We start from the raw sequence: 12,881 nt of genomic DNA, 5'->3' as shown, positions 1-12,881 counted from the left end.
TGAGTGTTGCACTGTGGGTAGCTATCCCGTAGCTATCCCATAGTTCCCGCAGTCTCCCCTGCCCATTGGAATTCTGGGTATTGCATGATAGTGCAAAAACAGTGTCGCGGGTGATTCTGGGTAAATGTCGTCACTCATTCCTTCCTCAGTGAAAGCAATGGCAGACAATCATTTCGTGCCCCTTTTCCCTGGATTGCCCTGACAGACGCCATAGCACGGCAACCATGGAGCCCGTTCAGCTTTTTTTTACTGTCACCGTATGTCTACTAGATGTTGCAACAACGCGAGTACTGCAGCGCTACACAGCAGCATTTCATATTGCCTTTGTAAGACAGCAGTAGACGGTTATCAGTTGTTCTGTACCGCTCTGCCATGCCATGTAAATTGGCGATGAGATGATGGTTATCAGTCTTCTGTACCGGTCTGCTGCTGTCATGGGTGCCCTGGCTGAGGTCGGCGGGGCGCAAAGACAAAAATGGGATGACTCCCTGAGGTCAATCCTCTTCTTTTGGTATCTAAATAGAGTCAGTCCTGCCTAGAATATGTTGCAAGTGTACTACAGAAACAGCTGTATCAGAGAACCAGAGACACAGCCGCTCCGTGTCAGATCCCGCAAGAAATGACGAGCTACATGTCATGTAGGAGTGCCCCTGCAACAACCACATCCGTTGCTTCCCTCCTCCCCCAACCTCCTGGGTTTACCGTTGCAGGGTCCCTCCATTTGTGTGATGAAGTATAAAGAATGCAGGAATAAGAACACTGACTGTCAGTGAGATAAAATAGGGGAGGAGGAAGCCTCCAGTGCTTTGATAGTCCAGGCAGGACATTAAACGGTACAGGGGAGAGAGCCACGCATCCCGCTTGCTATGAATGTCAGGCAGTACAGAATCTTTTCTTACAATGAAAGGGAGGGGCTGATGGAGCTCAGCCCCCAGTTTGCTATGATGAAGATGGTTACCAGACTTCTGTACCATCTACTGGGGAAAATGACGGGTAGTCATTTCTATTTTTACCCAGGCACCCCAGCCGACCGCACCTGGGCGCCGAGAGCACTCACGGGGATGATGACAAGATGGCTATCAGTCCTTTTGTATCGGTACCGTATCTGCACCGGGAAGGAAAGGGAGAGGATGCCTGCGTTTACTGCTGCCTGCAACTGTGTCTTACTAGCGATGCAGTAGGACATTACGGTGGACGAACTGAAAAAAAGTCAAAACGATTTTCTCCCTTTTCTTTCATGGTGGGGGAGGGAGTAAATTAACGAGCTTATACGCTGAACCACCCTGGGACAATGTGTTTGACCCTACAGGCACTGCGGAGCTCAGCCAAGATAACAAATTACTTGTTCGGAGACTGCTGGGGCACTGTGAGATAGCTGGAGTCCTCCAGTACCCCCTTCCTCCTCAATGAGACTCATTTGATTCTTTGGCTTTCCGTTACGCCTGTCATGCAGCACTGTGCTGTGGACTCTGTATCATAACCTGGAGATTTTTTTCAAATGCTTTCGCATTTCGTCTTCTGGAACGGAGCTCTGATAGAACAGATTTGTCTCCTCATACAGCGGTCAGATCCAGTATCTCCCGTACGGTCCATGCTGGAGCTCTTTTTGGATTTGGGACTGCATCGCCACCCGTGCTGATCAGAGCTCCACACTGGGCAAAGAGGAAATGAAATTCAAAGGTTCGCGGGGCTTTTCCTGTCTACCTGGCCACTGCATCCAAGTTCAGATTGCTGTCCAGAGTGGTCACAATGGTGCACTGTGGGATAGCTCCCAGAGGCCAATACCGTCGATTTGCGGCCACACTAACCCTAATCCAATATGGTAATACCGATTTCAGCGCTACTCCTCTCGTCAGGGAGGAGTACAGAAACCGGTTTAAAGAGCCCTTTATGTCGATATAAAGGGCCTCATTGTGTGGACGGGTGCAGCGTTAAATCGGTTTAACGCTGCTAAAATCGGTTTAAACGCGTAGTGTAGATCAGGCCCCAGTTACAACAGTACCATGAGAATGCCTGTTCTTACTTTCAGGTGACATTATAAACAAGAAGTGGGCAGCATTATCTCCTGCAAATGCAAACAAACTTGTTTGTCTGAACGATTGGCTGAACAAGAAGTAGGACTGCGGGAACTTCCAGGACATGCAATGTTTACATTATTTTATTTATGAATGCAGGTTTTTTTTTTACATGATTCTAAATGTGTAAGTTCAACTTGCATGATAAAGAGATTGCACTACAGTACTTGTATTAGGTGAACTGAAAAATACTATTTCTTTTGGTTTTTTACAGTGCAAATACTTGTATCAAAAATAAATATAAAGTGAGCACTGTAAACTTTGTATTCTGTGTTGTAATTGAAATCAATTTATTTTAAAATGTAGAAAGCATCAAAAATATTTAAATAAATGGTATTCTACTATTGTTTAACAGTGCAATTAATCACACAATTAATCGCAATTTTTTTAATTGTGCGATTGTGATTTTTAATTGCTTGACAGCCCTAATTCTAACAAATGTTTCTTTTCTAAAAATAAGATAAAATAAAAAAAATACACATTTTTAAACACAGAGGGCCATAGCTTCAGCAGGCATAAGTCAGCGTTGCTACACTGACTACAGTGGAACTACATCACTTTATGTCAGTTGAGGACCTGACCCAGAGTCTTATATTCATAATGATTTTAAAACTTTGAGAAAACATAATAGGAGTTACAATACCTGTCTGCCATTTTCTTCCATTTGAAAAGAAGATCACTTGGTTGGTCATCAATAGGTAGGTTTAATCTCTGTTTAAAATATTTAATAATGCCTTGTTCTTCCAACAGGATTGGCACTCGGTAAGTGGAAGAAACATCATGGATAAATATCACCTAGTAAATAAATTGTAATTATGAACAAAAATTGGTCTTCTAAATACTTGCATACGAAATGAAAAAGCTAAGGAAATTCATACCTACAGAACAAATGTAATTCAATACATACACTTTGCCCATATACTAAAATTAGATAAAGCAACATAATCAATGTTTAATGTCCCTCTCAATCACTTATCTGTAAAGAAAAGCTATTTAAAGTATAAAGATGAGGATTCCCTCAACGTTTGCCTTTTTTAGCCCACCAGAGTAGTGGACAAGCTATGCAATATTATTACTTATTATTTGCATTACCGTAACACCTCAGAGGCCTAATTATGGACTAGGACTGTGCTAGGTGCTGAAGAAAATGCTTCATTGTGACACAGGCCTCAGTCCTATGAACATACATGTTAGTAGTGCCATTGAGGTCAATGCTGCTGCTCATGTGCGTTTGCAGAATCTGGATGTAAACATATTTGTGTGTTTTAAAATATTAATACAAAGATCTGACAAGAAATCAGAGAGATTAAGCTGGTTTTCATTTTTAACAAAACAAACAAACATTGTAGTATATTTATTGCCTGAAGAAAGAACATGAATGGAGCCTGCTTCCTATTTGCAAAGAAAAGCTCTCTTCTGGGGACCTAAGGAGTTAATGGTGTTTCCAATAATGGAGGGTTTTCTCAACCACACTATATTCTGCAATCAAATGGCAGATGTTCCAATTCAAAAATATATTTACAAATGTAATCTCATGTCATAAACAGACAGTCCAGGATTAATTCCTCTTTTAAAGGGTTAAGACGTTCACATAGCCTAGCTGACACCTGACCAGAGGAACCAATGGGGGGACAAGATGTTTTCAAAGAAGGAGGAGGGAAATCAGTCTTTTGTCTGTTCAAAAAAGTTTGTGCTGGAGTGAAGGATCCAGGAATCAGCCATCTAACATTTCTTAAAAGTAGTAAGTGTTTAGAGAAGGAATGTATTAGATTATGTTTATTTTCTTTTGTGACTTAGTTTTGCATAAAAGGGAAAATCAAATTGAATGTCTTTGTGTAACTAAGGTTTTTGCCCAGAGAGACCTCCTCTGTGTTTTGAATCTGTTGTCTGTGAGAGTAGCTTGCATGCTAATCTCACAGAGGTATTCCTTTCACCCTTTTCTTTAATTAAAAAGTCTTCTTTTAAGAACCTGATTGATTTTTCCTTGTTTTCAGATTCAAGAGTTTTTTGGATCTGGGCTCACCAAGAATTGGTGGGAGGTGAATCAACCTCAATCCTGCCTGGAGAAAGGGGGATAAAGACTGGAGAAATATTTGTGGGGGAAGACAAAGTTTCCAAATGACTCTCCCATAAACATTTGTTTAAACCATTTGGTCATGGCAGCTACTAGATTTAAGCTGCTAAATAAGCTTAGGGTTTATCTCATGCAGGTCCCCACAACTGTACCCTAAAGTTCAGAGTGGGGGTGACACCTTGACACCTCAATATAAAGTGTGACCCAACTGTCAATAATTAAGCTTGCTACATTTAGCCTGCAGGAAACTGTGGAATCTGAAGTCCTGGGTATGAATCTATATGCCCTCTCTTGATGTCATGTATGGAGATCTGTTTGATAAGGAATGGCTACTTACCCCATAGTAACTGCAGTTCTTCAAGATGTTGTAAGTCAGTGTGGATGCCACTGTAAGAGGGCATGTGTCTCATGCATGGGATAGCAGAGTTTTTTGACTAGCTATGTCCTTCAGGGCTGTGCCTGCACTCTGTGCTTTCTTGTGAACCCATACAAGGACCCAAAGGTTGGGGCAACTGCAACCCTCCCTCAGTTCCCTCACAATTCAAAGCTCGTATTAGCCAGGGACTCCAAAAAAAGGGGATGGAGGGCAGGTCGTGGCATCCACATTGATCACCTTTCAAAGAACCACTGTTACTGTAGGGTAAATAACCATTCTTTCTCCTGTGACTATGTGTCAGTGTGGATCCCACTGTAGGTGACCGGCAAGCAGTAACCTCTCTGGATGGTAGGAGTGAGAAGTTTCAGCTGCATCAGTTAAACAGCAATTCAAGCACTCTTCTCCCAAAGTTGGGTTCTGGCTGCCATGTCAAGGATATAATATTTAAACAAAAGTCAATGGGTTGATTCAGGCTGCAGCCTGGCAGACCTCAGAGACTGAAAGAGATGCTGGAAACTTGCTGCCTTTGCCTCAGTGAAGTGTGTCTTGAAGTTGAGAGGGAGAGACTCATCAGCCATCTGATAGCAGGTGGAAATGCACTTTGTGATCCACTTAGAGAGTCTCTGTGACAAGATGGCTTGACCTTTTGATGGGCCAGAAATGTCCAGAGGTTTGGATTCAGCCTGAAAGGCTTGGTCCTGTTAAGGTCACTGAGCAAAGCCCTGAATACATGCTAGTATACAGCTTCTTTTCTCCCAGAGTCGAATGTGGCTTGGAGAAGAAGACTGGTGGGGTGACTAATTGGTTCCGGTGAAATTCTAAGACTCCTTTAGAGATGAACTTGGGGTGTGATTTCAACACCACTTTATTGCTATGGAAGGATGTGAAAGGCAGTCCAGCTATGAGAGCTTAGAACTCAATGACCCTCTGCACTGAGAGATGGCCACCAGAAACTCCATCTTGATGGTAGGTGGTGTAATGAGCAATCCAACAGTGTTTTAAAAGGAGGCTCCATAAGTTTTTAGGTGGATAATGCTGAGGTCCCACATAGTCGTTGGTGTCTAACCAGAGCTTAAGTATCAAGGAGGCCCTGGAGGAATTTCAGTACTGTTAGATGAGAGAAGTTAGAGTATGACTGTACCAGATTATGGCACACCAATATGGCTTCAAGGTGAAACCTGAGAGTGTAAAATGCTTGTGCTGCATGCTTCAGGAGCAACATATAGTTGAGAATCTTCAGTGCCAGGTCCTCAGTTGGGTCTATATTGTTTTGGGCTTCCCACACAGAAAATCTTTTCCATTTCGGGACATAAGTCTTCATGGTGGAAAGTTTCCAGCTCTGTCTGAGAATTTCTTGAATCATAGGGAGCAATCTCTGCAAGTAGTGCTCAACCAGCCGACCACCAAGCTATCAGGTGCTATGACTGTGAGCCTGGGTGCAGTATCTGACCTTGGTTCTAAGATGATATGTGTAGGTAGGTTAGGAGCTGGCTAAGAGGCCACTTCAAACATCTACAATAGATCTGACACCAGAACTGTCTCATACAGTAAGAGGCTACCGGGATGATCACAGCCTGGTCACATCTAATCTTGGATATTCCCCTGGGAATCAGAGGAATCGGCAGAAAGGCATATAGAGGTCCTCAAGGCCATTCAAGAATCAAGGCATCTAGTAATGAGCCTCAGCTGACTCCCTCCCCTCTGCAGCAGAAGTCTGGGCCATGAGTGGTAAGCAGGAACCGAGGGAGGGTTCTGGCCACTCTGACCCTTATGCTTTCATGAGGCAGCACTGGGCACTACATGGCTTCGACCAGCACCGCTATTCAAAGAAATTCCAGTCTCATATGCACCAAGTGCATGCACACCTACCAGTGAGTCACACTGACACACTCAGAGAAGAATTGTGGTATCTACACAAGCCATATATGAATCTATTATGCTTGTTAACATGTAAAAGCTTTAATATTGGATAGTATTTGCATGTTCATTTTGGTGTATAGAAGAGCCATTGACAATTTAGTTACTGTTAATAGTGCTGTTATAAAAAGTTTACGGAGGATTAATAACTAATGTAAATGTTATACGCCCATTAGAGACATAAAGAGGATGCTATACTTTGTTATAGATGCATCAGTATTATTATAAACCATGGTTTCAAGCAACCTTCTGAAGTATTGTTCTACCAATTTATAACAACTGATTAAATATGTATTCAAAATGTATTAACTCTTAACCCTTTATAAACAATCTATAATTGGATCCTTTGTAGTAAGTGTGACCAAATTATTAAAGGCTATTTGACATACCAATATTAACATGTAAACAATATCCATTACTTTCGAGTAGTTTATATTTTATATACTGACTATTTTATATTTCATCATATAATTGCTTGCAATTTAAAAATCAGTGGATTATTGAAACAAGTATTTCTTGAAGATTAAAAGCAGAAATACATTCAGATATTTAAGGTGCATAGAACTAGAAAAATCATAATTGTATAGTTTGAGAAAAAAAGAGATGAAGTCTGAAAGTACAAACCTGTTCGGGTTCCACATGGCAAAACATGGAAATCTTTTCCTTCACAGCCATTTCTATAGGCTTTGTACTTCTGCAGACTATCTGTCAAAATACATCACATATAAATCATAAATGAGAAGTGTGGAAAAATAAGATAGGAAAAAACTAAGTAAATGGAAGCTCTTCAACATTAATCATAGAAAAGATTGATCTCTCAAGAAACAACAGCCTGGACAAATAATTTTTTCCTCGGAGTTCTACAATACATCATAACTCACATAAATATCTGTGACATTGCACTCTATATGATTTTATGAAAATATGCTAATGAGTTTAAATATAATGTAACTGGAATATGCTTCATGCAAAAGGTCTCTTGAAGGTATCACTACAAAGCTTATAATCTACTGAGCGTGGTCATCCTATTTGTATAAATGTATCACTCTTGTATCTGAAAATATGAAATACAAATCTGAGGGCCTATTGTAATTATGCAAAATTTGGCCATTAATGGTGGTTTGGAAACTTGATGACTCTCATTAATCAGGACAATTGTCTGCAGATGGCTCTGTTTTACCTATAAGTCTCCTTGTATACCTGTGTGCTGGCAAGTGGGTAATGAAGTCTTACAGTGACATGTGATCATGTCACCTGAACTGAAATCCATCTTTAACCTGGTGCTTTTCCACTGAGGAAGAGGGGGTGGGAACCCAGAGAGAGATAAAGGATTCCCACCTTATGTAAAATATATATAAATGGGTGGAACAGAACAAAGGGGCAGCCATCATGAGGAATCCCCTAGCTACCACCTGAGCTGGAACAAGGGCTATACCAGGGGAAAGGACTATGCCCAGACTAGGAAGGTGTCCAGTCTGTGAAAGAGACTTATTGAAACATCTCTCAGGGTGAGATTTTATCTGTACACAGTTGTATTACTGTATTAGGCTTAGATTTGCATTTTTTATTTTATTTCACTTGGTAATTCACTTTGTTCTGTCTGTTACTACTTGGAGCCACTTAAATCCTACTTTCTGTATTTAATAAAATCACTTTTTACTTATTAATTAACCCAGAGTATGTATTAATACCTGGGGGGAAGGGCAAACAGCTGTACATATCTCTCTATCAGTGTTATAGAGGGCAAACAATTTATGAGTTTACCCTGTATAAGCTTTATACAGTGTAAAATGGATTTATTTGGGGTTTGGACCCCATTGGGAGTTGGACATCTGAATGTTAAAGACAGGGCCACTTCTGTAAGTTGCTTTCAGTTAAGCCAACAGCTGTTAGAGAATGCGGTTCAGATCCTGGGTCTGGGTTTGCAGCAGGCTAGCAGGTCTGGCTCAAACCAGGCAGGGCACTGAAGTCCTAAACTGTTAGGGCAGGAAAGCGGGGGCAGAAGTAGTCTTGGCACATCAGTTGGCAGTTCCCAAGGGGGTTTCTGTGATCCAACCCATCACAATACCATTTAACAAGAGATAGCTACATCAGATCTCCATCAACATATCTATACCTTTATTCACCTACTTTCCTGTTGTCTACTTTTTATATTTCCATTGCTTCCTCTGCTTGCAATGCTACCTCTCTCCCCTCCTCCTCAATTCCCCACTTCTTCCTGACCCTACTCTTTATTCTTTCATGCTTTACTCATTTACTCTTCAGGTACCATTTAAGTAACACAACAAAGAGCAAAGAATAAGGAGAGTCAAAAGATACATCATCACCAAGTTTGTTGTGCTTTTTTCAGTTATCCTTTGTTTATTTACATGACTTTCTTTATCTTTCAAGTACTTTAACAGTACTTTTTGGTTTGTTTGTCATTCACCTGACTGCTGCCCAGTGGACCTGGGAGCTGCTCTGTGTCCCTGGAAGAGAAGATCGATAGACCAAAGAGAGGAGTTTCTTTTCTTTTCTAACTTTCTAATTTCCTTTTTCTGACGTATTTATATCTGTGAAACCTTTGTGCTGAAAGCAGGACATTTGGGAATTTGTGGAAATATTTCCAATTTTTACCAACAAAGAATTTTTTTTCCCAGGACAGATGCTAAGTGATTAATTTCTCAGTTATTATTTATGTTACAATAGCATGTAGGAGCCCTAGTCTCCATGATGTCAGCCACTGAATGCCTTTCCCGCCTGTTTCTGATTTGTTTGTGTGCAAGTGCTGATTATATTTTTTAAAGTTTTTTTGTTCAGTAAACTTGCTCTTACTCCTTGATCACTTTGCTAAGTAAAAGAATGCATGCCAACTAAATTTTATTTCTCCTACCCTCAAAATAGGTACTCCAGTATGGAAAAATGTAATGCAAACCATAAAGAAAAAACTAGTGCAAGTGCTAATCATTAAAGAAGAATTGTGTAAGTAATTTTTAAATTCCCTTTGCCTAAATGTGGGTGAATATCCAGTTACACTTATAAATTGACTACTGTCTTGGAAAAAAGGCTTTATTAGCTATGACAATGTGTGTTCAAGACATTACAGAGAAGTCTACAATTCTTAACACACAGCTTCAAAGTGGGTGACACCAGGAGTTGAGGGTTGTCTGCATGCTGCGGTAAAATTATTGCTAATGGAGTCATAAAAGTTAAATGCATCAGCAATAGCAGGAAATAAAAAAACTATAGTAATAACTGCTGGTTTATATTTCCCAAAACAATAAAATACAGGTGCACAGTAGGAAATATATAATTCAAGGAGGCAGCACTGACAACCAGACAAGATATAATTTTTCAAGATGTCATGAGAGAGTCCCTTGGATGTATAGACATTGTGCATGCAAACAGACATTTTTCAAAGCTCATTAGCTTAGAAGAAGATTACTCCCTCTGTTTGAGTGGTCAACAGCTACAGATAGTAGGAAAAATATTGTTCTTATGCCCAAACTCAGGATATGGGAAAGTGACTACGTTAATCTGTTTTCCTTTCATTCCACAATCAAAAATTAATAGTTTTTAAAAGTCTAATTTTCAAAATAAAGCACAGGCAATTACTTGAACTGTCTCCAGAAACAAGGTACCCATTTTGTGTCTGAAGTTAATTACATGCCACAGAGTTTGCAATTTAGGCCCTAAATCTTAAAATATGGGGTACGAGTTAAAACTTTGCGTCAAAAACCATTTAAGGTTACTAAGTCACAACAGTGTGGTTACCTATCATGTCCTTTACAAAACTGAGGATGTTGCATTACAGTGAAGGGATTTTGATAACTGAATTCTAATGGTTGTTAAGACAGCCTACAGTGAAAATATAGGCACTGTTTTTTTTAAATAGTGAAAACTGAAATAAAGCAAAGAAATGAGTAGCTAAGGTAATAAATCTTACCTAACCTACATATAACTATAGATATTATCATTATCAGATGGCAGACAATGCACCACAATGAAACAACCTTAATGCCAATCTATGGATTGTTTGACTTCTTTTATTTATACATTTGACTTATGTATTTTTATTAGCTTGATTTCAGTAACTAAATATTTTCTTTGAATAGATATTTTTAAATGGAAAAATTGGTTAATATATTTATCCCTTAACAGTAAAAAATCCTGGTACGGTGCCTATAATTGCTTTTTTCTTGATAATAATGTGTATGTAGTTTAATATGAAAATTATGTAATGTTGTGAATGTATAATAAAACTAAGTAGGCAGTCTTGCATTACAGGCTTATTGATATGGATCACTAAAGTGTATGCAGAGAATTGTTTCCTTTTCAAAACTGTATCATACTGTTTATTTTTCAAGTTTCCTAATGACAGAACAGTATTTATTTTGAGTAAGTATTAGGGTTGCTGGGTGATAATTATATAGGGGTTTTTTTATTCGTGACAACGCTCATGTGTTTGTTTATTATACGTAGAGGTGAATTCACTGTGACTTGGTCTCAACTGTTGTTTTTAAAGATTACTCTTAAATTTTGGAATTTGCCAGTGTGTGTTTTCTTTGGGGTTGGTTTGTTTTTGGTTTTTTGCATCTTACATTTCTTCCTTTGTTTCAGAAAATAGACAGTATTTTAATTTTTTTTAACAAACAGTATTCAGTCTTACCACATTTAAACCATTCAGGTGATTTGTGAAATATAACTGTAAAATTTGTTATAGTTAGTATGGACAACTGATTCCCCCATACATACAAAATATTAACAATTTTATGATGAACCACCAAAACATATTTAGTTTAATGAGTTATAAAAAATATATTCATTTATTTTATGAGGCAATCACTGCTGGATAGGAGGTTTCTAATTTGTAGAAATTAAGGTAATCGGAAAGTCCATTTTTATTATTGGATTTTAGAAAAGAAAATTGGCAAAGTTTAATAAGTCTGCCACAAGTACATTGTTGATAGCCGGAATACTCCATGGGAGTTCTGTCTGGGAAAGGCACGAAGGGCCAGGCTTTCAAAGTGCTGGCAGATTAATTAATTTTGCAGTGTTCATTAGTGAGATTATTGATTTACCTGTGAGAGGAACAAAATTCAACATCTTTGTTCTACCAAATTACACTTAATTGGTATTCCGAACACGAGGATGCAATTTATGACTGAAGCAGTAGCATTTAACTAGAAGAACTTATGGACTAAAAAGTTATATCTCTTGGAAAGGTTCAGGAAAAAGAAAATTTACAAAAGAAAGGCAGAACACAATATTACTTGTGTACGTTGTCGATGTATAATAACATAATTATACCAAACAGCAGAATTGTGTATCTTACTAGGAGCTTGATACTGCAAGATACTACACACTCCTGTGAAGTGCTAAACAGCTTCAACTCCCAACAGAGTCAGTGGAGGGAGGGAGCTCAGGCCATTAAGGGAATGCCCAGCACCTTGCAGAGCTGAGCCCTTAGAGCTATATTATGGTTTTGCCCAGAGCCCCAAGCAAAGGGTTGCCACTAGAGCAGACCAGGAACCAGATTCCGGCTCAGATCATTGCAGTTTGTCTCACCTCTGCTCCAAAGACAAAGTACCCCATGATAGGCTTCTATGCAGTGCAGCATATTTTATTTGGAAAACAAGCATATCTTTGCTAGTTAGTGTGTTGGCCTCTTCTGCATACAGTGGCTCTTTGGAGCCTGCTTTCCACCCCACGCTTCACCTGTGATACTGGTGGCCAGGCTGAGGAAATAATCGGACACCTTTGCACATTCATTCACACATTTTATAGTTAAATTGTTTGTCTGAACATCCATATTTTAATTGGATACATATTTGCAAATGATGGATTATTTTTCTTAATTCATTAGTAAAACTGATGATACAGCCTCACATTTCAAGAATTCCTCTCAGAATAGATCCAACCTTAACCCTAGATTTTTAAAGGAACGTATAGAGATTTTGCTATAAGACTCTTAAATGGGAAGTGCATATCTAGACCCCCATGATATTTGAGGGATTAAAGTATATTAACATTCAGTACATTTTTGTCATTTAATTTCTTTGGTTTTTAGTACACTGGTATGGTTCAAGTTGCTTCCTTCTCCTCCCTCGTAAGGTCTTGTCTACACTTGAAATACTACAGCAGCAACAGCTGCACCACTGCAGCTGCATGGCTGTAGCACTTCAAAGTAGACACTACCTCTGACAACGGGAAGTATTCTCTCACTGGCATCGGTAATCCACCTCCCCAGTAGGTGGTAGCTAGATCAACAGAATAATTCTTCTATTGATATAGCACTCTCTATACTATGGGTTAAGTCAGCTTAAATACACCGCTCAGAGATGTGGGTTTTTCATACCCCTGCATGACAGTTAAACCAACTTAATTTTTTAGTGCAGACCTGGCCTAAGACAGATTCCCTTTCAGAGTAGAAAGAACTGGAGCCTTATGCTTTGAATTA

The 12,881-nt window shown here is 39.3% G+C and overlaps 1 protein-coding gene across 6 annotated transcripts in view; it reads right to left on the bottom strand.

Moving 5' to 3' along the window:
* The window catches only part of CTPS2 (CTP synthase 2), a 177,107-nt gene that overhangs the window by 132,468 nt on the left and 31,758 nt on the right, over positions 1-12,881 (bottom strand). For all 6 annotated transcript variants that reach the window (XM_075060326.1, XM_075060330.1, XM_075060336.1 and 3 more), the window contains 2 exons: positions 7,067-7,147; positions 2,719-2,870 (listed from right to left, as the gene is read on the bottom strand). In XM_075060326.1, the coding sequence (XP_074916427.1) occupies positions 2,719-2,870; positions 7,067-7,147 (233 nt within the window). The remainder of the gene's footprint in view (positions 1-2,718; positions 2,871-7,066; positions 7,148-12,881) is intronic.

This window comes from Chelonoidis abingdonii, chromosome 1 (assembly GCF_003597395.2).
Source record: "Chelonoidis abingdonii isolate Lonesome George chromosome 1, CheloAbing_2.0, whole genome shotgun sequence".
NCBI lineage: Eukaryota > Metazoa > Chordata > Testudines > Testudinidae > Chelonoidis > Chelonoidis abingdonii.
Note: the sequence above shows the minus strand (reverse complement) of the source record. Positions and strands in the feature narration are given on the sequence as shown.